This window comes from Manis pentadactyla, chromosome 9 (genome assembly GCF_030020395.1).
Source record: "Manis pentadactyla isolate mManPen7 chromosome 9, mManPen7.hap1, whole genome shotgun sequence".
Classification (NCBI taxonomy): Eukaryota; Metazoa; Chordata; class Mammalia; order Pholidota; family Manidae; genus Manis; species Manis pentadactyla.
The window spans coordinates 58,276,451-58,303,162 of NC_080027.1; the positions used below are offsets into that span (position 1 = coordinate 58,276,451).

Sequence of the window (26,712 nt, forward strand, 5' to 3'; positions counted from 1 at the left end):
TGAAAATATCAATAAAATATTTTTAATACCTACAATTTATTTTATACATAAATTGCAAAACTTTCACCTGTGTATGCAAAAGTAGATTCTCTTGCAGATCAACAGCACCAGAAAACAAGCTAAGCTATGTAAATTTTTTTTAACTTGATTTGTCCATTATGTAAAGACATGATGGATTTAATAACTCCAAAGAAATCTATATCCCATTCTTAATCATTCACTAAACACCTGAATATTTATTTCATCACATCCACTCACAAAATAAATAGTAGTCTAATATATTCAGTACATTGAAAATAAACCAACCAGTCTCTCTTCATATATTTATTCTCTTTCTGAACTCATTTTGGTCTCCTGCTGTATCTCAGAAATGTACTAATAGCTGCTTTTAAGTTACAAAATACAAAAGAGTAATTTATTTCTTGGAGAAAATCTTGGGGATTACATTTAAAAAGTGAAATTTCTAGTTCCCATAGACTTTCTTTTTTTGTTAACAGTCTTTGAACCTTTTCATGGCACACATGTAAGGCTGCCTGTGACATGTGGTACCCTGGCCTCCAAATGGACATAATTGCATTTATAGTTTAGAGAAAATACAAAGACAAGTTCTGAAAGTAGCCATAAAAGAAAGTGCCCCTTGCTTTGACTTAGCAACATCAAAAGTGGGACTGTGCAATAAGAGCCATTCGAGTTTTATGAAAACTACTTTCCCTTCACATCATCTGTTAGAGAATGCCGCACCCATGATCATGTAACATTATTACAATCGTGAAATAACATTACTACATTCGTGAATTAACATTACCCAATAAAAGGCACATCTTCAAATATTGAATTAATAAAATCTGAAAATCAAAACAATAGAAGACATATTAAAAATCAAGCACTTAATTTGTAAACCTTGATAAAAATAACAGCCTATTCCAGTTTCTTCAGAGGTTTGTCAGCTTTTTATAAGGACAGCCTGAAACTACAGAACAAAATGGAAGACAGGATTTGGAAACTAGACCAAAATTAATTTACAAGGCTCAGAAGTTTTTTTAAATGAGCTACTGAGTATCTTTTTATAATGCTGATGCTGAAGAACACATCTGTTATAGAAGAAATGCACTCATAGGTGACAGACACTTAAGGACACAACCTGACTTCCTACCAAGTTCTCGAACTTTCATCTAGCACAACAGTGCCTTTCTGTACAAATAACTGCACAATATCATTGAGTAAAGTGCTAGTAAACCTTAAGCCACCAGAAATCTTTCAGGTTTGACAATTATTTGATTATAATTATGGATTTCAGAGAGACTGAATGTTGAAAAAAACAGATACAAGAAAAAAAACTTGTGGGGGAGGACCATCTAAGTGACAATAAAGGAAATAATGTCCCAAACCTGTTTTATTACACTACACTGAAATCAATTTCACTGAAGGTATCTGAGATGAGTGAAATGTAGTCAACAGGATTTTCTGCCACCAGTTTTACAGTTCTGTGTGGAGCACTAAGGGACGTTATTCCCAGTGACAAAGACACCTTTCATAGGATTCAATTTCAAACTTAAATCCTAGCATTTTCAAAATTTGAAACTCAATTCAAAATAAGTTAGGTATGGGATACATGGTCGTCTAATTAAGGGAAGCTAGTGATGACCATCTATAATACTCAAATTTCAATAAAGAAAGCTTTATGGATAAAAAGGATACACAAAAACAACTTTTGGACCTGCTGAAAAGTAAGGAATCTTTGTAGGACAACCTCTCCTACTTGTTAATCCTCACCATCCCAATGGCTTAAGACAGCTGCAATGTTTATTATAGAACTGTTCTACAAGCCTATATACCACTGTCTCCTACCCTCCACATTTAGAATCAAGGACAAATGCACTCTAGCATCATCCTATCTCATTTTCTGTTGCTGATTTTCTTTGAGGCTTAAGAGATATCAAGTCTATAGACATGACTTTAAGGAAGGTAAGAATGAAGAAAGTTCCATAGCCCAGTAAAACACCAGTAACAGGGAACATGCTTTACTACCTGGGGGAAAAACCTCTTCACAGTGCATAGTTTGAAATAAAAGTGCAATGTGGACAAGAAGAGAAAGTGGTGCTCTTGATAAACATGAATTGTTTTTTGGTTTTTGCAATTTCTAAAGAATTTAAGATAAAAATGCAGTCATTAAGAGGTACAGGGGCATCTTTTTCCAAAATATCTTTATAATAGGAGAGGGGAATAAGGAGAAGGGGAGCCTCACATCACTTTCTTATTTTTTAAACTATTACTCTTCCAAATCTAATGTTTGAATAAAATAAGTACTTTTTTCTTTAATATAAAAATGAATTTTTAGATAAAAATCAGCACAGTGACCTTGTCTATTTTACACTAAAGCTAACATAACAGTAAATCTGAAAGGAAAACTTGGAAAAGAATATTTTCATAGTAAATGGCATACCTTGTGTTTTAACATGGAAAAATTTATAATTTCCTAATTGCCTAATTAGTGAACAAGAATGCTCAGCATCCAATCCATGAATAATGCAGAATGTAATTTATTCTACTTTTTACTTCAAAGTCACAGAGATGACATCCATATCATTGTAAGGCCTACTCTACATTTTCAAGTTCTCACTCAATCCAAACATATAGATTAGGACAGGTCACTTTATTGCTGGCAACATTCATGGAAGGGGGCCAGGTTCCTCATAAAAAGACAGTAAGTTTGCTGGGAGCCAGGAAATGCTCTACTCACACATCAGCAGAATTATGGAAGTCAAGAGACGATCTTTTTTTTTTTTCCCTTGAAGTACCAAAGAACGATGCATGATTGGCTGACTGGTGAGCGGCCCCACATTTAGAGTGCATAGCTCCTCAGGATCAAGGCTGGCACCTGTGAACAGTTAACTTCGTAAGAGCATTATATCACTCACTGGGCATTTTATCATCTGCACTACAGATTTCACCCTGGAAAGTATTTGACAATACTTTATGCTCAAATGACAGTATGCATTCTTTCTCCTTGAGTACCCAAGTATAAATCTAAAATGATAAGGGGGCTTCTTCAGTCTGAAGGCAGGACTTCCTTGCAGCAGAGTGTCTCCAGAATTTCACAAAAATAAATAAAAGCAGCTAACGCCTCTTCAGCTTCTTGACCTTTCGGCGCTTCATTTCTTCTTCTTCACGTCTCATTTCCTCTAAGTCCTCTTGCATACCCAGTCTTAAACTGTCAAAAAAAAAAAAAAATGGAGAGGGAAGGTATTTGTTAATATATATGAAATTACCACTTTCTTTAAAAAGCAAGAATGAAATATCACCTGGGAATGTGCTGACTGATACACTCAAAATGCCTCAGTTTCACCACTGAAAACTGACTGGCAGGAGTATTTTTTACCAGGAGCACTGCCAGACACACAAACTGCAGTGGGAAAAAGACCTCACATAAAACCTCAACACAAAATGCCTTAATATTCCCTTTAAAGTAAGAAAATATAAATTGCTCTTTATTTTTAGAAGTGTTGAGATAAACAAGAAACACTCAATAAAATGTTCTATTCTTGTCCCTACCCAACACTCTAGTTTGGTATTTTATCTAATTACAGGAGGGGAGGACAAGAGGAAGGAAGAGGTTTAATATTCTGGGTTGAGACTGAGGCAAATTATTTCATCCAGCTAACTGGTGAATAATATCACTTGTTATCCCTACCCAATAAATTATCATTCATTTTCTGTCAGGTTTTTCTACACAGGAATCAGAGGAAACTCAGTATCCCTCACCAGGTCTCTGAGGCCAGCAGAGATACAGGTTAGCAAAACTGAGATGCACCTAATGTGGAAAGACAATTAGGATGGGGAAAGAAAAATAAGATCATGCTACAGTGGGATCAGAGGAGGCCTCCAGCATTTACTGTGTGCCTACAGGGGTGAGGCACTGCATTAGGCAACTTGTACGTATTCCCTTAATCCTCACAAGACCTCAAAGAGTAAAAATAGTATATTCTCATTTTACAAATGAGAAAACTTAATTTAGAAAGGCTAAGGGGTTTGTCAATAGGCTCACAGCAAGTAAGCACAACTGGGATTCAGAACAGTGGCCCCAAATCCCAAAGGTACAACTGAAGCAGTCAACAAGAATTTTTAGGACATTCCTGCTCACATGTGCAAAATTTTGTACTTACCTCTTTGCTTCTTCCTTTTGCTGCTCTTTCCAACTACTCTCCATGTAACGTAAGGCATAATCACTTTCATCTTTGTATCTGATAAGAGGAAATCAGTTATTAGAAAAAAGAACAAAAATTCAATTTTCTAAAGGAAATCATCCTCATATTTTTTAAATGAACATTTTAATAATTAAGTCAAACACACACTTAGGATTACTCCTCCTTGCTTGGCAAAGTAAGGGGGGCAGAGGATGGGCAGAGGGGGCTTCTGAAGTAAAGACAAATTAAATGAGTCTTTACTACTCCCAGAAGATAACTCTTTCCAAATCCAGTGTTGGTGAAGTACGAAGCCAACCATGTTTACTCAACTCACTCACCTCTTTTTTCATGAGAGCTTATAGTAAAACCCTGAAAGCACAATATATATGAAAAATGTTTATCTCATTTGAGCTTCATGACCATTAGTAGGTAGAGAAGGACTTTAGAATAGAGACTGAAGTAGAGGTTAATGGCTTGACCAAGAACACAGAGGGAGCTAATGACACTACTAAGATTAGATTTTTTAATTTTCTTTATTCTACCAAATGTCTTTTTGAAAAAATAACTTTTCTTAGGATTGTCTTCTAATTTCTCATATCCATGGCTTTGAAGGAGGTAGTAATTGTTGACGGATAGGCACTGTAGTAAGCCCCTTCTGTTTCACATGTATAGTACACCTCATCTGATCCTCCTAAATATCATTTTAAAAATAATTTAGCTCAAGTTTACTCAGCTAGTAAATCATGGAACTTGCATTTAAACCCTGATCTTTCCTCTATACCAGTGCTTCTCAAATTTTAATGTGCATATAAACCATCTGGGAACTTTATAAAGCCAACTTGGGTTCAGTAGATCTGCAGTGGGGCCTGAGAGCCTGCATTTCTAACAACCTCCCAGGTAATGTCAGTGCTACAGGTCCCATACTACTGCCATGGGGCCTTTTGAGTAGCAAAGCTTTTTACACCAAAGAAAAGCAGGCATCAGATCAGACCAGCTTTCAACATAGCTCTGTGGATGGCCACCTGATTTCAAAACCAATCTAGCTCTACTACACTAAGCTGCTTCACTGTCATTAAATATATTATTTTATAAGGACAGTGGTTTAAAAAGGGATTATTTTCTGGCCCTCATGCAAGTAACTACACAAAAAATTCTGAAGTAATTCTTAAGTGCCAAGAGTAAATCTAAATAATCATCCAAGTGTTCCTAATTAAGAATTGTATTTAATGCCTCTACTATTAATGTTTATTCCCCCCCAAGCACAAACTATTCAAAATTAAAAGTACATTTATCTAAATCTTTGTGAGTCTTACTTTTTTCGGTCATAGCCAAAGATTTCTCGAATGTGCTTAGATATTTCTTCCTGAGGCTCTCCTTCATCTTCGATAAAATCTTCCATTTCAGAGTCATATTCATCATCATCTTCCTCTTCGTATTCTCGCTGCCTTTTGTAACCACCAGGGAAGGGATGCCTTTGAGGACCTAAAAATAGAAAAGCCATTATTTTTAAGAGCATTAAAATTGAAAATGGTTCTATATAAACTGAGATTTTGAGAACTCATGGAAATGGTATCCTCAAAAACAGTTAGCAAAAGCTGACCCACAGCATGGGGTCATTACTACATCATCCCTGCTGTTTCATAATATCCACAAGGAAGAGAATTCCTGTTTATTCCAGGGTTTACCAGAACTATCTGGTACATTTTCTAGCTTAGTAATTACCATTCTTCTGGCTTTAAAAAACTGGTAACATTTCTTAAAAAAAATTTTGTAAATAGCTGTACAATCACAAACCTATGGATAATTATACAAACTGACTAAAACTGACTTTAGGAAAAACTCACTACACTACCCTTATTTTTGTCATTTTGCCAAAAGACTAATTAAAAAACTCTGGAAAGGACAGGCACTGATCAATACACCAGCATCTGAGCACAACTGCCTCCCAGTCCTTGGTTACAGAAGCTCCTTTTGTTGTTCTACAGTTGTACTTAATATTCATGGCTTGTCTCCTTTGCTCCAGGTTTCTTTCTCAAGTTTGGCACTACTTACATTTTGAGCCAGATAATTCTTTACTACGAGAAGGCTGTCCTGTGCCTCGTATGATGCAGCAGCATCCTGGCCTCTATCTACCAGATGCTAGTAACACCCCTGTTCCCAAATGTGTCAGTTAAAAATGTCTCCAGACACTGCCAAATGTTCACTGGGGATCAAAATCATCCTTGGTTGAGAACCAATGTTCCAGATGAAGTAGAAAGATTAAAACATGTCTTTTTACATTCTCCGTGGTGTCTAAAAAGTGCTTTAACAAATGCTATTACCATGAAGACACTGTAACCTAGCAGCTAATAGGTGCTACCAATGATCTGGTACCTTGGCACAGGAGATTCCTAAAGGATCAGTAGCTAGGGCCTTGATATTGTCCACTGTAAAAAACAGAAACATAAAGAGCAGTCTAAAATAGTTCCTGGCACATAGTGGGTTTTTTAACAAATATTTGATGAATAAATAACGCACCAAATGGCTTCAAGTTTACAAATACACTCCAATCCTTGAAGACAGGTCTCTCTAGTCCTCATGAAAAGGTAAAGATAAATTCATTCTTTGAATTATACATACAAGGCACACACACTACCCTGTCTTATAAATCACATATCCTAGTACTGCACTTTGAGACATTACACACAGGGCCCTGGATTAAGCCTCTTTCGAACACCTTTCCCAAGACATGATCACTAAAGGAACTCTCAGGACCGGACAGATAAAACATCAGGATTCTATCAACATAAGGGCACATGGAAAGGGTCACAGGGTCTCTGGTCATATAAAATAAAGTATTCTTTCTAATTCCATAGTGACAAATACTCTTAGGGTAGGGGCAGTTTACCTTGGACAGATCTGTAGCCAGGTAAGGAAGGCTTCATTCCATTCATCTGTCCATTGCTGGACTGGCTAATTATATTCTTGGAAGAAATTGTTTCTGAGACAACAGTGCACTTGGGCTTCAGGAGGGGACCTGTGCTACTAACTGTTTGTCCAGGTCCCAAGCTGCTCACTGGTCTTCCAGGGCCTGAACTGATAGCCCGTCCAGTTGGAACTGAGCCACTTAGTGACCGCCCAGGACCACTGACTGGTCGCCCAGGGGGACCTGACCCACTCACTGGTCGTCGAAGGTCATGTGGACTGCTTATAGGCCACCCGGGTCCACCAGAGCAGCCCACAGATTTCCCAGAACCACCTGAGCCACTAATGGGTCGCCCAGGGCCACTTGAGCTGCTTGCAGGTCGCCCAGGGCAACTCGCACCACTCACTGTCCGTACAGAGGGGTTTAAGTCACTGGCTGGCCTCTTGGTCCCACCAACTGACTGCTTGGGTCCTGAGCTGGAGCTGCCATTCTGTCGCCTGGGCATGGAGCCAGAACTAACTGTTGGCCGAGCAGTCCCTGAGCTAGAGCTGCTCCCTGGCTGCCTGACACCTGGACTCTTAGCCTTATTGTGTGGGGTGACCACAGGCCCAGGCCTGGAATGGATGGGATGGGGAGGAGATTTTTTGGCTTTGTGTTCAGTAGCAGATCTTTGAGTCCCTTTAGTGTAAGTCTTTGGGACACTTGGTGAATAGGTGCTGCAGTTGGGCTTTCCAGCCCCATTGAAAACAGATCTGTCATGGCCCTCACGAAGCAACGGTTGGGAGCAACTGCCAGTTCTTGCTTTGGTCCTCTCCCCCGGCATGGATTTGGATGAAGACAAACCAAGGTGTTTCTCACTGGCTGTGCTGGGTCTGGGTTTCTTCTCAGCATGAAGAAGGGAAGTACCCTTAACAGAAGGCTGCTTGTCCCCAGAACCTTTGCCAAGTTTTGTGCCCACACTTTCTTTATGAGAGGCTGCCTTTTTGATTGGAGGTAGTCTTGTGTCTGTCTCAGGTTTCTTCTTCCTAGACTTCCGTTCAAGGAATTCTCGCTCTCTAAGTTCTTCTGCAGTCATAGGCCGCTCTTCTGTTTTTCTCACAGTCTTGATCTCCACTGGCTCGTACTGCTTTTTCTCAGCCAGCCTGAGTAAATCACTGAAGTTCATGAGTGGTGGGGCACTTTTAAGGGGGACCTTTGGTTTGCTTTCTGCTCTGGGAGGCTCTTGCTCTTCCTCATACTCCTGCTCTGACTCTGCTTGATTGTATTCAAAGAATTCATCGTCTTCTTCCATCTCATACTCTTGGTCTGTTCCCCGGCTAGTGTGACTTTCCATTGCCTGCCTCTTCTTTGACTTCTCCTCAACAGGAATCCCATCGTAACCATGGAAATTATCCTTGGTCCTCTTAGCCATAGCTCTTGCTTTCTTGTCATGTTTTAGCTCAATTCGCTTTTTCACTAGTTCCTCTTTTCTCCTTTTTTCCTCTAAAGCTGAAAGAGACAAAGCAAGAATATATTATTTCAAGGTTTCAAGATAAAAACAGTAGGTTCACCTGAAACCGAGCAGGTGGCCAAAACACAAGCAGCATTTGAGTTACAATTTGAAGACATCTAGGAATCAAATGAGGAAGTCATTTGAACAAGTACCGATTGAGTCATCTTTACATAATCAGTGGGTAACATGGGTTTTTCTATATGACTAAGCAAGTGAGAGACTTGGCTTTCAGCTTTAAATAGAAAAAATAGTCCATACCAAATAAATAAACCAAGTTAAGGGAACATTAGTACTCACTTAACAGTTGTTATTATGACTCAATTAATACTAAAACTTACTCAGTTTCCCTGTCATTTGAATGAAGTGGAACTACTTTTTGAGTTTACTGGTCTTCAAAAATTTGTCCATCTTTTAGATAGCAGTATTAATAATAAATAATATGCACATGTACACGTGTGCATGTGCACGCGCGCGCGCACACACACACACACTATAAAATAAGTAGATCCAGAACCAATGTCAAAGAATGAATAAGTAGGTCCTCTTATTAGCGACCTACTATGACCAATTTGAAGATATGGTCAATATTCCCTAAAAGCTTTCACTCTAGGAGGGAATAAAGGATACTATCTGTACAAGTGATCAACATGGGAACATATGTAATGTTATAAATACAGCTGACTCAAACACACAAACAACAAATCCATTACACTGTTATTACAAACATCCACTGGTTAAGTACAAGCTAACTGTAAAGGTAGGCAGCTATAAATACATACCTTTTCGCCTTAGCTCCTCTTCTTTTCTCCTCAGAAAAGCCTGTACAGCTGCTGACTGGACACCCTTAACTTTTGGGTCTTTTTTGGGAGGCCCCACTGCCAAACTATACCTTTTCTAAAAATAAGAACAGAGTAAAAAGTTGTAAGAAATTTGACTTTAAAAATACATCACCTATTAGGTGAAAGGCACTGCGCCAAGCCACAGAGTTAAATGTTACTAAAGCACTTAATTCTGAGTAATTAAGAGATCATGTAACCAAATGAAAGCTTAACTATAAAATTTCAGGCTAAGTAGGATTTTGCATGACTGTTTTTAGGTGCAGAATTCTTTTTTAACATCCCACATAATGCATAAATGAACAATTCAGAGAAACACTGCTTTCCCATAAAGGTACCTAGACTAGGGACTAAAAAAGAATCACCACTTAGAACAGTTTGTGTGTTTTAAAATTCTGAAAAGAGAAGGGGTATGTGGGGGGGCCTTGGTGAAGGGGGGAGCCTAGTAAACAATGTTCTTCATGTAACTGTAGATTAATGATACCAAAATAATAATAATAAATAATAATAATAAATAAATAAAAATTAACACTTAAAAAAATTCTGGGGCAGAGCAAAGATGGCGGTGTGAGTAGAGCAGTGGAAATCTCCTCCCAAAACCATATATATTTTTGAAAATACAACAAATACAACTCTTCCTAAAAGACCAGAAGACACAGGAAAACATCCAGACTACATCCACACCTGCGAGAACACAGCGCCTTGCGAAGGGGGTAAGATACAAGCCCCGGCCCGGTGGGACCCAAGCGCCCCACACCCCTGCTCCAGGCGGGAGGAGAGGAGTCAGAGCAGGGAGGGAGAGGGAGCCCAGGACTGCTAAACACCCAGCCCCAGCCATCTGGAACAGAGTGCAGACACAGTGCATGCATGGGGTCCTGGATACTAGGGAAACAGGACAGTAAGATCTGTGAGTGGGTCCCCGCAGCCGGCGCCCTGGGGACAAAGAAAAGTGAGTGCTTTCTGGAAGTCTTAAAGGGACAGAGACCCCACCACTGGATGGAAGTGTCCTGGGACACTTAGTCCAGAGGCAGGGAATCTGGGGATCTCTGGGCACTCTAACCCCCTGGGCAGCAGGAAGCACAGAGGCCCCTCACGGAGATAAATAGCCTCCCAGCAGCTCCTGCTCCAACGCGACTCCACCATTTTGGAGTAGCTGCCCGAGCCAGGCCACGCCCACAGCAACAGCGGAGATAAACTCCTTAGCAGCCGGGCAGGAATCAGAAGCCCTGTCTGTGCGCAGCTGCCCAGCACAAGCCACTAGAGGTCGCTGTTCTCCCAGGAGAGGAAGGCCACAAACCAACAAGAAGGGAAGTTCTTCCAGCCATCACTCGTGCCAGCTCTGCAAACTATCTCTATCGCCATGAAAAGGCAAAATTTCAGGCAGACAAAGATCACAGAGACAACACCTGAGAAGGAGACAGACCTAACCAGTCTTCCTGAAAAAGAATTCAAAATAAAAATCATAAACATGCTGACAGAGATGCAGAGAAATATACAAGAGCTAAGGGATGAAGTCCGGAGGGAGATTACAGATGCCAGAAAGGAGATGACAGAAATGAAACAAACTCTGGAAGGATTTATAAGCAGAATGGATAAGATGCAAGAGGCCATAGATGGAATAGAAACCAGAGAACAGGAATGCATAGTAGCTGACACAGAGAGAGATAAAAGGATCTCCAGGAATGAAACAATATTAAGAGAACTGTGTGACCAATCCAAAAGGAACAATATCTGTATTATAGGGGTACCAGAAGAAGAGAGAGAAAAAGGGATAGAAAGTGTCTTTGAAGAAATAATTGCTGAAAACTTCCCCAAACTGGGGGAGGAAATAATCGAACAGACCACAGAAATACACAGAACTCCCAACAGAAAGGACCCAAGGAGGACAACACCAAGACACATAATAATTAAAAAGGCAAAGATCAAGGACAAGGAAAGAGTTTTAAAGGCAGCTAGAGAGAAAAAGGTCACCTATAAAGGAAAACCCATCAGGCTATCATCAGACTTCTCAAAAGAAACCTTACAGGCTAGAAGAGAATGGCATGATATATTTAATGGAATGAAAGAGAAGGGCCTTGAACCAAGGATACTGTATCCAGCACGATTATCATTTAAATATGAAGGAGGGATTAAACAATTTCCAGACAAGCAAAAGTTGAGGGAATTTGCCTCCCACAAACCACCTCTACAGGGTATTTTAGAGGGACTGTTCTAGACGGGAGCACTCCTAAGACTAAACAGATGTCACCAGAGAAAATAAAATCAGAGCAAAGAGAGCAGACCAACCAAATACTAACTAAAGGCAAAAAATAAAATCAACTACCCACTAAAAGCAGTTAAAGGAAACACGAAACAGCACAGAATAAAACAACCAACATATAAAGAATGAAGGACGAGAAATAAGAAGGGAGAGAAGAAAAGAATCTCCAGACAGTGTATATAATAGCTCAATAAGCGAGCTAAATTAGGCAGTAAGATACTAAAGAAGCTAACCTTGAACCTTTGGTAACCACGAATCTAAAGCCTGCAATGACAATAAGTACATATCTTTCAATAGTCACCCTAAATGTAAATGGACTGAATGTACCAATCAAAAGACACAGAGTAATAGAATGGATAAAAAAGCAAGACCTATCTATATGCTGCTTACAAGAAACTCACCTCAAACCCAAAGACGTGCACAGACTAAAAGTCAAGGGATGGAAAAACATATTTCAGGCAAACAACAGAGAGAAGAAAGCAGGGGTTGCAGTACTAGTATCAGACAAAATAGACTTCAAAACAAAGAAGGTAACAAGAGATAAAGGATATTACATAATAATAAAGGGCTCAGTCCAACAAGAGGATATAACCATTCTAAATATATATGCACCCAACAGAGGAGCACCAGCATATGTGAAACAAATACTAACAGAACTAAAGGGGGAAATAGAATGCAATGCATTCATTTTAGGAGACTTCAAAACGCCACTCACCCCAAAGGATAGATCCACTGGGCAGCAAATAAGTAAGGACACAGAGGCACTGAACAACACACTAGAACAGATGGACCTAATAGACATCTATAGAACTCTACATCCAAAAGCAACAGGATATACATTCTTCTCAAGTGCACATGGAACATTCTCCAGAATAGACCACATACTAGCCCACAAAAAGAGCCTCAGTAAATTCCAAAAGATTGAAATTCTACCAACCAACTTTTCAGACCACAAAGGTATAAAACTAGAAATAAATTCTACAAAGAAAACAAAAAGGCTCACAAACACATGGAGGCTTAACAACATGCTCCTAAATAATCAATGGATCAACGAACAAATTAAAATAGAGATCAAGGAATATATGGAAACAAATGACAACAACAACATAAAGCCCCAACTTCTGTGGGACACAGCGAAAGCAGTCTTAAGAGGAAAGTATATAGCGATCCAGGCACACTTAAAGAAGGAAGAACAATCCCAAATGAATAGTCTAACATCACAATTATCAAAACTGGAAAAAGAAGAACAAATGAGGCCTAAAGTCAGCAGAAGGAGGGACATAATAAAGATCAGAGAAGAAATAAACAAAATTGAGAGAATAAAACAGTTGAAAAAAATCAATGAAACCAAGAGCTGGTTCTTTGAGAAAATAAACAAAATAGATAAGCCTCTAGCCAGACTTATTAAGAGAAAAAGAGAATCTACACACATCAACAGAATCAGAAATGAGAATGGAAAAATCACAACAGACTCCACAGAAATACAAAGAATTATTAAAGACTACTATGAAAACCTATATGCTAACACGCTGGAAAACCTAGAAGAAATGGACAACTTCCTAGAAAAATACAACCTTCCAAGACTGATCAAGGAAGAAACACAAAAGTTAAACAAACCAATTACGAGCAAAGAAATTGAAATGGTAATCAAAAAACTACCCAAGAACAAAACCCCTGGGCCAGATGGATTTACCTCGGAATTTTATCAGACATACAGAGAAGACATAATACCCATTCTCCTTAAAGTTTTCCAAAAAATAGAAGAGGAGGGAATACTCCCAAACTCATTCTATGAGGCCAACATCACCCTAATACCAAAACCAGGCAAAGACCCCACCAAAAAAGAAAATTACAGACCAATATCCCTGATGAATGTAGATGCAAAAATACTCAATAAAATATTAGCAAAACGAATTCAAAAATATATCAAAAGGATCATACACCAGGACCAAGTGGGATTCATCCCAGGGATGCAAGAATGATACAACATTCAAAAATCCATCAACATCATCCACCACATCAACAAAAAGGACAAAAACCACATAATCATCTCCATAAATGCTGAAAAAGCATTTGACAAAATTCAACATCCATTCATGATAAAAACTCTCAGCAAAATGGGTATAGAGGGCAAGTACCTCAACATAATAAAGGCCATATATGATAAACCCACAGCCAATATCATACTGAACAGTGAGAAGCTGAAAGCTTTTCCTCTGAGATCGGGAACAAGACAGGGATGCCCACTCTCCCCACTGTTATTTAACATAGTACTGGAGGTCCTAGCCACGGCAATTAGACAAAACAAAGAAATATAAGGAATCCAGATTGGTAAAGAAGAAGTCCAACTGTCACTATTTGCAGATGACATGATATTGTACATAAAAAACCCTAAAGACTCCACTCCAAAACTACTAGAACTGATATAGGAATACAGCAAAGTTGCAGGATACAAAATTAACACACAGAAATCTGTGGCTTTCCTATACACTAACAATGAACCAATAGAAAGAGAAATCAGGAAAACAACTCCATTCACAATTGCATCAAAAAGAATAAAATACCTAGGAATAAACCTAACCAAAGAAGTGAAAGACCTATACCCTGAAAACTACAAGACACTCTAAAGAGAAATTAAAGGGGACACTAAGAAACGGAAACTCATCCCATGCTCTTGGCTAGGAAGAATTAATATCGTCAAAATGGCCACCCTGCCCAAAGCAATATATAGATTTGATGCAATCCCTATCAAATTACCAGCAACATTCTTCAATGGACTGGAACAAATAGTTCAAAAATTCATATGGAAACACCAAAGACCCCGAATAGCCAAAGCAATCCTGAGAAAGAAGAATGAAGTAGGGGGGATCTCACTTCCCAACTTCAAGCTCTACTACAAAGCCATAGTAATCAAGACAATCTGGTACTGGTACAAGAACAGAGCCACAGACCAGTGGAACAGATTAGAGACTCCAGACATTAACTCAAACATATATGGTCAATTAATATCTGATAAAGGAGCCATGGACATACAATGGTGAAATGACAGTCTCTTCAACAGATGGTGCTGGCAAAACTGGACAGCTACATGGAAGAGAATGAAACTGGACCATTGTCTAACCCCATACACAAAAGTAAACTCGAAATGGATCAAAGACCTGAATGTAAGTCATGAAACCATAAAACTCTTAGAAAAAAACATAGGCAAAAATCTCTTAGACACAAATATGAGTGACCTCTTCTTGAACATATCTCCCCGGGCAAGGAAAACAACAGCAAAAATGAATAAGTGGGACTATATTAAGCTGAAAAGCTTCTGTACAGCAAAAGACACCATCAATAGAACAAAAAGGAACCCTACAGTATGGGAGAATATATTTGAAAATGACACAGCCGATAAAGGCTTGACGTCCAGAATATATAAAGAGCCCACACGCCTCAACAAACAAAAAACAAATAACCCAATTAAAAAATGGGCAGAGGAACTGAACAGACAGTTCTCCAAAAAAGAAATACAGATGGCCAACAGACACATGAAAAAATGCTCCACATCGCTAATTATCAGAGAAATGCAAATTAAAACCACAATGAGGTATCACCTCACACCAGTAAGGATGGCTGCCATCCAAAAGACAAACAACAACACATGTTTGCGAGTTTGTGGAGAAAGGGGAACCCTCCTACACTGCTGGTGGGAATGTAAATTAGTTCAACCATTGTGGAAAGCATTATGGAGGTTCCTCAAAATGTTCAAAATAGACTTACCATTTGACCCAGGAATTCCACTCCTAGGAATTTACGCTAAGAACGCACCGCTCCAGTTTGAAAAAGACAGATGCACCCCTATGTTTATCACAGCCCTATTTACAATAGCTAAGAATTGGAAGCAACCTAAGTGTCCATCAGTAGATGAATGGATAAAGAAGATGTGGTACATATACAGAATGGAATATTATTCAGCCATAAGACGAAAACAAATCCTACCATTTGCAACACCATGGATGGAGCTAGAGGGTATTATGCTCAGTGAAATAAGCCAGGCGGAGATAGACAAGTACCAAATGATTTCACTCATATGTGGAGTATAAGAACAAAGAAAAAATTGAAGGAACAAAACAGCAGCAGAATCACAGAATCCAAGAGTGGACTAACAGGTACCAAAGGGAAAGGGACTGGGGAGGATGGGTGGGTAGGTAGGGATAAGAGGGGGAAGAAGAAAGTGGGTACTATGATAGCATGCATAATGTGGGGGGTGGGAGAAAGGGGAGGCTGTGCAACACAGAGAAGACAAGTAGTGATTCTACAACACTTTGCTATGCTGATGGACAGTGAGTGTAATGGGGTTTGTTGGGGGGCCCTGGTATAGAGGAGAGCCTAGTAAACATAATATTCTTCATGTACTTGTAGATTAATGATAACAAAAAAAAAAGAGAAAAAAAAGGGGGATTACTTCCTGATAGGATAAAACTAACTGCAAATCAACAATTAATGCATGCTTTACATATCCTTAATTTTCATCTTTTAAAGTGTGTCAGATGATCAGCTATGGAAGTACATTTTTCTGATATTATTCCTTTCTCTTAACAAAAAAAAAGCAGTTACTGTGTGGTGATCTCCAATAGGTTCTTCACAATGGTAATAAGGTCATATCAAAGGGTGGGCAAAGGGTTTGTTTGTGTTTATACAGAGGATCAAAGCCTAATTTGGCTACCCAGAAAACGAATTAAGATATGATATGAAGAAGAACTTCCAACATCAACATCTGCAGAATACCTTGTTCACCATGTAAGAACTTATTCACTATGTAAGAACTTATTCACCATGTAAGAACTTGTTCGTTATGCTTCAGAAGATTGGAGACTGTTGAGAATTAGGCTTGGGGTTGATTAATGACTGTGCATTGAGTCCCCTATACAGAATTTTATTGTTGTTAACAACCATTTGATCAATAAATATGAGAGATGCCCTCTCAAAAGAAAAAAATTCTGATAAAAAAAAATCAACCTCCTTCAAAACTAAGCATTCCAAAGTCCAACTTTTCAAATAAACAACAACAAAAAAACTACTACTCACCACTGTTTTCTCTCCTGAATACCCTTTGCCAAGTGATTTTCTAGTAAGGTCTCATAACTATATAGGTTATTTTGCTTATAACAGGAAACACTGAGATTTTACTTTGACCATAGGCAAAGCTGGTGGCAAACCACAGCTAAAAAGCACTTCAAAAAAAATCTAAGCAGCAAGAAAAGCCCAATTTTCTGTAACCTTTAAATGTAGCTCTACGTTCATGAAATGTTAATTTGCCACACAAACTCTTTTAGGCAGGTTTCCGTATCACCCATAAAGTACTAACATTATCCTGGCACAGATGGTATTTCTCTGGGCTTTGACTTTTATGTAACTACATTAAGGAAATGACTAAAACTAGAATAATGGTAATTTGAGCTATGAAAGGAAAATTATTTCCATTTTATAAGTATCTATCATTAGAGAAGTATGATAAACAGAGCTAATAACTCAAGACCAGGATGATTCATTTCCAAGGCAATTTTACGTTAAATTTATGGGTGAGGAAATAAGATTTTTAAAATACCCTCCCTTTTTGGTCTTGTTAAGCATATGACATTCTTATCCACTGAACCAGTTGCTGTGCTAGTTAAAAAGGAAACACTAACCTCCAAGAACAAATTGAGCTACTTGGGAACCAAAAAAGTGATTTCCAAAATATGTATCAAATTCCTGGAGGAAAGCCAACAGACCCATGCTTACTGTCTGGCTGCCAAATACAGGGCATCTTGAAACAGATTACAAGTTCCAGCTGAGTCAGTCTACTGACAAAGCATCTGGCCAAGGAAGCAGGCCCTAATCCAACCTGAAAATCCTGCATGGAAGCAATGCCGAGACGTGACACATCCCTGACAAAGAGAAATCCCAAAGAGGGCATCCAGATTCCTTTCCAAGTACCTTGGCTGGGTCATAATGAAATCCTTTAATAAGTCAATATCTTTGTAAATTTAGTTGTAGACCTTTTCCATAGTGTATTGGGGTCAATATTCGAAGGAGAAAAAGGAGAGTGAAAGAGACTGAGAAGAAAGAGAGTATTGCTTACCTAAGTAGATATATAAAATCATCCTGGTTTATAAGAACCTCAGACAGGCCTTATCCACAAGAAGCTCACATTTTGTTTTTGTTTTTTTATACAATTTTTATTAAGATTATCATTGATATACACTCTTATGAAGGTTTCACATGAAAAACAATGTGGTTACGACATTCACCTATATTATCAAGTCCCCCCCCCCATACCCCATTGCAGTCACTGTCCATCAGTGTAGTAAGATGCCACAGAGTCACTACTTGTAGGAAGCACATTTTCTTAATGGAAGTGTCACCGTGAGTATGATTCACATTGCAAAAGACAAAAGCAGAGACTCCATCCTATAAGCAGATTTGTAAGAAAAGGAGGCATGGGTTTGTGTTCCCGAGACTTAAGATTTTCCTGTCAGTGCCAACTATACCCCCAACAGATTCACCAGACAAATCAAAGCTTATACAGGGTTTTCCCCACAAAACTTCCAATATATATACCTTAGTGTTAGTTATTTAAAAGAGGATTGCTTTGTTACCTAACACTTCAGCAATGAGTACTTCCTAATCTGATTTCAGGATAGACATCTTTTTTCCTAATCTGGGATTTAAGAGATAGACCCTGGAGTATGACTAGCAGGAAAGCTACTCTTGACTGAATATAGGCACCCAAACAGAAAACAAGTTTCAATGCAGTACAGTTTAAGGCTAAGCTTTAGTTGTTCACATACCACCTTCATGATTTTTACCCTTTTAGTATACCACCTGTATTATTATTTACTAATTTCAAGAAAACATAAACCTAACATCAAGACTTATTATTACAGCTTTACCTCAAGCAATGACATCCATGAAATCACTGGCTTGAAAAGCTAGTTACATTTTTTGAATCAAATCAAAATAGAACTGTTTTTTAAAATATACAACTATGAGAATAAAAACTACTTGTGTATTACCTAAAATTATGGTACAGCCAGATTTTGGTATAGTGCATATGAGGAATATAAATACAGCAAAGGCAGACACAAGCAATAAATACGGGAGCCACGGGGTGTCTGGGAACTGAGATTCACTCAGAAAAGACTTCCAAAGATTATTTTTAGCTTTTTTCAAAAGTACACACCTATTTCTATCAATTCACATGCTAATTTCAAATTCACCTTTTTTTTTTTTAACACCTCTAATCCTAAAGGATACTTATTAAACTGGCCTCACATTTAACCCAACAAGTTTGTGGTACTTTCTGTCCTGTCCCTATGAAGTAGAAGAAATTCAGTAAATCTATACATCTTATTTCATGGGTCTGCCAGGAAATAAGTAGGGCAAGTTCCCAATGGATGAGGCTTAATCTTATTTATTGCCATGAGCTGGATCATAATCAATAGTTTCTTAAATCCTCTGTAGCTTGATGTACTCAAAAGCAGATACAAGAATATTAAAATGTTCTCTTAGGCAAAGTTTGGGTTAAAACCTAGAAATTTGGGACAAAAAAAAAGGACTGGGCCTCCATAGATGACCCTCTTCTTTTTTAACATTTTATTGAGATACAATTCATATACCTTAAAATCACCCACTTAATGTGTGTTTCATTGGTTTTTAATATATTCAGAGTTGTGCAACCATCACCACTATTTGATTCCAGAATGTTTTCTTCATCCCAAAAAGAAATTCCTTACTCTTTAGCAGTCATTCCCAATCTCCTCTCACATCTGCCCCTAGCAACCACTAACCTATTTACTGTCTCCATGGATTTGCCAAGTCTTGCCCTATTGCACAGGGTGATAAGCATTATGAATGTTAAGTGTTGCTACTCATCATTATGATTATTCACAGTGAGATTCTCTAGGTAGCGATGGTGGGAAAAGCAGCAACAGAAGTCTCTGTGAGGGCAGCAGTTTCTAAAAGACCCACTCCCTAAAATACTGGTTGAGAAGTACAGCTCTAGGAGAGCATTCCAAAGCTGCCCCAGGCACTGGAAAAGCCATCTTCAGATGCAAGAGTAGGGAATAATCCATTATGGATTACAGAGCAACAGTTATAAAGTGACTCCCAGCAGCAACTTTTTTGTTGGCCCATACTGTTCTTTAAAAGTAGAATATAACTACTGTAACAAATGGTAGGCTTCTATTGAATTCATGGAACTTGGCCCTTCAATCATTTTACACCCAGACTACTTTCATATACGTGATGAAATCATGTGCCCAGTGTATCTCTACATAGTGATATGCATCATAAAATAAGGTTAAAATATAGAGGCCATAGATAAATGATTATAAAGGTAAGTGACTATACAAAATATATTTTGAAAACCTTCATAAAATTTTCCTTGTCTCTATTAAGTTTGAAAAGAGATACAGACACCTTCAAAGGCCAAGCGAGTATCTTTTGAAGAATGCTCTGTAAATTTGTTCCTAACATCCTTGGACTGAGAAATTATTTCTCTGACTTAATTGAAATTAAGAAATGATTAGTTTCTAGGACCATTAAATGTATCACCAGGGATGTTTTACTTCTTTTGGAGTAAAAACAGAATATATCTAGAACTTTAAAAATGACAATTATGTAATAGTAAGTAAATTTTATCAGTAATTTACTTACAACTATGTAATGTAATTTTATTCTGTTGTCTTTTCCAATAACACATATATAAAGTATGTAATTTTTTTGTTCAAATAAAAACTTTGAAAAAAAAATGAACTGATACAATATGTGGCCGTGATGGTCAGCTTTATGTGTTAATTTGGCTAGGCTATAGTAGCGAGGTATTTAATCAAATACTAATCTAGGTGTTGCTGTGAAGGTATTCTGCAGATGTGGTTAACATCTACAATCAGCTAGCCTTAAGTTATCATCCATAATGTGGGTGAGCCTCATCTAGTCCGTTGAAGGCCTTAAGAGAAAAACAGGTTTCTTAGAGAAGGAATTCTACCTCAAGATACAGCATTAACACTAGCCTGAGTTTCAGCTCTCAGAATGTGAGCCAATACCCCTACGATAAATCCTACTGGTTCTGTTTCTCTGCAGAATCCTGATAAAGTGAGCTTTTATATTTTGGTACAGTTCACTTAGCATAATGTTTTCAAGGCTTATGGTGTAACATGTATCAGTACTTCACTTGTTTTTATGGCTGAATAATATTTCATTATACAAATAAGCCACATTTTACCTATTTATTTATTAGTTCATGGGTATTTGGATTGTTTCTACCTTTTGGCTATTTTGAATAATGGGGCTGTGAACATGTGTGTACAAGTTTTTGTGTAAATGTATATTTTCATTTCTCTTGGGTATGTATAACTATAGATAATTCTAACATTGAGCTGCCTAGCCCTTTCAAAAGGGGGCTGCAGTCAGACCCTGTTATGAAAAGATTTGTTGTAATAGAATTTTATTACACAGCCCTCTACCCCCACAGGGGTAAGCCCACTAGAGAACCATGTTAAAAAAAAAAAAAGCTGGGATTACATTATATTCTATTTAATAAGGCAGAAGAACTATTTCACACGTTCTCCTGCATCAGATGGTCACATTTAGCTCTAACAGCAGCACACCAAGATGCACTCACTAATTGTGAGTCTGTTTTAAGGCATCAGGCTGCTTCATTGTTTGAGCTTCATGAAAAGCAGCTGGACAAGAGTTTCTTTTATCCTAAGTGTATCCATTTTACTATACTGCAAGCCAACTCCGTTATTCTGCTGAACCCCGATGAATAATCCATGACAATGAAGCTCATGCCATTTAAATATGATTATCAGAGATTTTGCCAAGATTTGTAATTCTGAAACCAACAGACCTAAAAAAAACATTAAATCACTTTAAAACATATGTGTTCCTTGAACTGAAACTATATTGTCTTGGTCAGATTAAGAAAATAAGGAGCTTTTAGTCCGGAAATATGAATTCACTACATGTTATATTGGAATCACTAGTCAATCTTTTCTTGAAAGCTGTTCTTTACTTAGATAAAGATTAGAGTACAATTAGCACACATAATGTAGGGGGGTGGGGAAGGCAGTATAGTACAGAGAAGACAAGTAATGATTCTATAGCATCTTACTACACTGATGGACAGTGACTGTAATGGGGTATGTGGTGGGGACTTGATAATGGGGGGAATCTAGTAATCACAATGTTGCTTGTGTATTTTAATGATACAAAAAAAAGATTAGATTACAATTAGAATTGTAACATATTGTTACATTTTATTGTAATTGTAGAAAACATAAATTTGCTGTTGGTTTTACAGAGAGATTTGCATATTCAAAGACTACATCCTTAACTTTAATAATCACTACACAATTTCTAAAAATCTTCTCAAAGCATCATAAAAGGGAATGTATGCAGGCCTGGCAACTCAATGGTTAGCATTAGGCTTGCTTGGGCAAGAGGGTGAAGACAGAATAACCAAAAGGCATGCTATTTAGGATTGCTATGGAGTCAAATGTAAAATTTACTATGACTGTGTTTATAAAAATATAACCTGATTATAAAATGTAGTATCAGATAGATACCTCCAGTCCAACCTGTTAGAAATGGCCCAAAAAGGACAACTGTGTATTTACTGCTGTCACACAGTTTGCAGCAGTCTGAATTAGACCTAGGTCTCCTGACTCGGGTCCAAAAATGTTCCCAGTACAACATGCCTCACTTCTAACTTGAAATTCCAACACTTTCATCTCTAGCTCTAACCTCAATCGTAAATGCCACTTCCACCTGCCATTTGGACAGCATGATTACATCAAACAGGTCACCACTGAACTTTCTTATCTTCCCTCACCCTCAGACTCTATTTCTGTTAACCATGTTGGCACTCTCCCAAACAGGCTGTAAATCTCTATCCACCAGTTTCCAAACGCTGTTGGTTTGGCTTTCACATTCTCTCACGTAAGACTTTATGCTGAGAAGCATCATAAAAAACAAATAGGGTTCCCACCTATGGCTATATTAGGCTGGAGTTGGGGGGTAGGTCCAGACTTTATAGCAAATAACCTTTCTCACCACCCCATATCCAGTACACTCTGCTCATTCAACACAGGGTTGTGCTTAAGAGCAAGAAGTCTGGAGCTAGCAGATTCTCAGCTCTGTCTTTACTAGCCTTGTCACTTATAGCTGTGTGACTTTGGGCAAGTTTCTTCATTTCTCTGTGTCTCAGTTCCCTCATCTGTAAAACAACCTTCCTTCTACAGTTATTACAGTGTTTAATTAATTCACATAAAGTGCTTAGAACAGTGCCTGGCACAGGGTGATAAGCGTTATGAATGTTAAGTGTTGCTAATCATCATTATGATTATTCACAATGAGATTCTCTGGGTAGTAAAGACCCACTCCCTAAAATACTGGTTGAAAAGTACAGCTCTAGGAGAGCATTCCAAAGCTGCCCCAGGCACTGGAAAAGCCATCTTCAGATGCAAGAGTAGGAAACAATCCAGTTATGGATTACAGAGAAACGGTTATAAAGTGACTCCCAGCAGCAACTTTTTGTTGGCCCATACTGTTCTTTAAAAGTAGAATATACTACTGTAACAAATGATAGGCTTCTATTGAATACATGGAGCTTGGCCCTTATCATTTTATACAAAATCTACCTGGCCTTTGAAGACATCTGAATTTGCCATCCCAGTTAAAGTCCTTAGGCTCCATTTTCAGTATCTATATTCTTACCCTCAAGGGGCCACAGCCCCCCATATCCTTATATATCTAGCACTACATGAAGGCTTTCCCTTTACTATTTGGTTTGAGGGTCACACCAGAACAACGGTATCTTGTCTGGGATGATTTTTGCAGTCTGTGAGGAAGACCATGTAATTTATCTCATGTATTATAAGCCATCAATTATAGTTACTTGAAACCTACAAGAATCCATATTCTAAGCTCTATTATTCCATCACAATGAGACAATCAGTTTGTTTCTGTTAAAAGAACCCAGGGAGAAAAATCTCAAATGCAGAGTTACCAAAAATATCTTCTCTCCTTTAAATATAAACAGAGCTAAAGACAATGGGTGGTTACATCACCTGGATCAGCTGTGTTCTGTATTCAGTTTTCCACTGGGAAATGATAGCATGTCTAATATTTCTAGGCATGATGCAATCCTTTATTTTAATGAAAACACTATAAAGATAACTATTTCTCCTAAAAAGAAACGACAGAAAAGATTCCCACTTGGGAAATGTTCATTGCTTCTCAAGCTCGATACAACAGACACTGCTTAAAAATAAAGCCCTGCAAGGAGTCTGAAGTGGCTTTCCAAGTGTTTTAGATTTTAGCCTTACCAACACTAGTCATTACATTTCCCTTCTAGAGCAAAGATGTGACAAAGGAACTCTGAAGACTGAAATCTGAATGCCAGCTCTGATAGGATCCAAATGGAAAGTAGGGAAGAAGATAGCTAAAAGGGAAATATGAATCAAGCACCAGAGGGGTGGAGCCATGCCTGTCAATTACTGCAAAGCCTCTCTGGTTCTCAAACCATCAATCAATCAATAAAGTGTATGTCGGCAGGGTGTGTACGTGAATTGAAATGTTTCTTGATTTGGATAGTAATTTACAAGGATACTTGCTTTATAATAATCTGCTACACCGTACAATATATTTCATAATTGACTATGTTCTAAAAGGCTTTACACTGAGCTGATAAAGTAACAGAATTAGACAAACCAAATTAAAGCAAGATCATGGATTAAATTTAACTACCATCTTGCTCTGTTTCTCAATTTCTTTTGTGATGTATTTTGATCTGATGTAAAACTTTCATCTGATGTACTTTCATGTGATTTAAGAATTATAATGCTGCTATCTAAAACTTCTAAGCTTACTAGCTTTGGGGTGGGGTGGGCAGGGAAAGGCACTTTCATAAAATATAGTCTATATTTATCTGTTTATTTTTAAATGACCTTCCCAATTTACCTGTTTTCCCTTTTGCTTCCAATCTTTGTTATTCCAATCATACATGGATAGATAATGCATATATTCTTAAACATACAGATATTTTGAAGTCATCTGCTCTAGGAATACCTGCTTTTCTCCCAGCAGTTATTGGTTTTTTAGAATAAGAAATAAATTGGTTCTGATTCATCTACAGAATATTTCTGGACATCGAAACTAGTATTATCTATCTTTGACCTCCACTAATATTCAGGAAGATCTAAAATGAAATATGTACCTAACATGCAAAAATGAATGGTTACCGGACCCAATATTAACTTACCTACAAAACTTACAGAGGCAGAAAGTAATTGTTGTTCAAGGTTTCATAGGTTTAAGCCCATCACTTCAACCTGCAGATCTTATGACTCAGGGTTTAGGGGAATGATTATTCAGAGTACTTGAGATGGCAGATGAATATATATATTAAACTAATGGATATCAGTTTTATTTACCAGTTATATTACTGTCTTCAGATCAGTATCATCAGTAAAAGACTAGGCAAACCCCAGAAGACAAAAGCTCGAGAATATCATTAACATTGCAAATACACAAAAATCTAAGAAAAGCAGGGCACCTAGTGAGAGCTCGATAAATTCCAGTTGAATTGACTTTACAGAGAGCTATATGAGCTCTACACCTCACTGCTCAAACCGCAGGTATCACAATGCAATTTATCGGTTTACAGCTGTGCTGTGGGTACCATCTGGGGCTCCAGAAATGATCAGTTTATGCAAAACAGCTACAACCCCGCAAACCTGGCACTCTCCACTACCTCGGCATTTAGATTTAGAAAGTCTTATACTGCTTTGAGAATATTACATACAGAATTAGCAAGCATTACTGAGTAAATGGGACCCAAATTTCTAACAAGGACAAATCTGGAAGGCCACAAGTAAACGGAAGCTGAAACTAGCTCACCCATTCTGTTGGCCAAGGATATCGTGGAACCGCTCGACTTCTCTTCTCAATAGAAAAGGTGATCCCTTCGGAAAGTGGTAATTTAATCACCTCGCTGGCTAAGTGGGTGGGGCCACAAGTGAGAGAACTTGTTCGGGAGATCACAAAATATTTGATCCGGTGGGAAATCAGCCAAAAGGCTATCAGGCTGTCCATAAAAACCCTGAACTCCCCTACATGCTTCTTCCACAACCTCTGAACTGAAGTTTATGCCGACGTCAAAAACTACTAGCGCTAGATTCCACTATGTACCAGACACGGCTCCACTCTCCAGTTTTCACGCAACTCTAAAACACCCAAACCTCAAAGTCCGTGCTTTAGGGGTAACTAAGTCGGCGAAACTCACTCCGCGGAAAGCTCTCGCATCGCGTCTTAAGACCCTCTTCACCCTGAGCTCCCAGGAGTGTAGAAGCCCAAGAAAAAGAAATAAGGTGCCCGGATCTTTCCCGGAGCCGGTATGCGGATGCCTGGAAGTTCCACCTACCACACATTCCCAACTTGAAGATTAGGATCTCCTACAGCGGCGCCCCGACTGGTACTTACCGGCACGTTGTTGACACCTTGTCCTTTGGAAGCTATCAGGAGAATTTCCCTGAAATCCATGTTGGCCGAGACGGGGACACTGGGCCAGACTCTCGGAAAGGAGTGAAAGCACGCCTTCCCGAGGCTCCCAGCTATAGCCAAGCGAACTGCCCGGCCGACCCCTCTCTCACCCCTCCCCAGCAGGACCACTTCCGGCGCCGTCCAATTCCGTCTGCCCGCCCCCTTTCCTCAAGCGACCTATATTCTTTCAGGTCCGGCGCTTTGTTAGCGAATCTCTGGCGTAACTTCCGTTTTTAGACTCGAGACACGTAGAAACGTGATACGTGGCTGGTGGCGTCAGCCCCAAGGGGCGGGACTAAGTCCTTCACTGACCAAGGAGACGCAGCCTAGTAAACTGTGGGGTGTGGCAAAGGTAGAGGGCCGCTTTGCCCGAGGCCGGTGCGCGCGCCCTCATAATAGTGTTGCTGCCTGTGAGCTGTGGGTAGGGAGAGCGAGGGGCTGGGGTGTTACCTACCAGCCTA

At 38.7% G+C, this 26,712-nt stretch overlaps 1 protein-coding gene across 1 annotated transcript; it reads right to left on the reverse strand.

Annotated features, from left to right (window-relative positions):
- On the reverse strand, positions 1-26,450 carry SPTY2D1 (SPT2 chromatin protein domain containing 1). Its single transcript, XM_036920151.2, has 6 exons — positions 26,192-26,450; positions 9,361-9,475; positions 7,072-8,577; positions 5,498-5,666; positions 4,164-4,241; positions 1-3,211 (listed from the first exon to the last, which is right to left on the reverse strand). The coding sequence occupies exons 1-6, from the start codon at positions 26,249-26,251 to the stop codon at positions 3,118-3,120; spliced, it is 2,022 nt and encodes a 673-aa protein (XP_036776046.2). The 5' UTR covers positions 26,252-26,450; the 3' UTR covers positions 1-3,117.
- Positions 26,451-26,712: the final 262 nt, after the last annotated feature.

What these genes read in the sequence shown, in the direction of transcription:
- SPTY2D1 (XM_036920151.2), bottom strand. Translation starts at nt 26,251, where the DNA reads ATGGATTTCAGGGAAATTCTCCTGATAGCTTCCAAAGGACAAGGTGTC. An exon ending in AGAGGAGCTAAGGCGAAAAG is followed by an intron (nt 8,578 to 9,360) that starts GTATGTATTTAT and finishes TGTCTCTTTCAG; the next exon opens with CTTTAGAGGAAAAAAGGAGA. An exon ending in CAAAAGGAAGAAGCAAAGAG is followed by an intron (nt 3,212 to 4,163) that starts GTAAGTACAAAA and finishes TTTTTTTGACAG; the next exon opens with TTTAAGACTGGGTATGCAAG.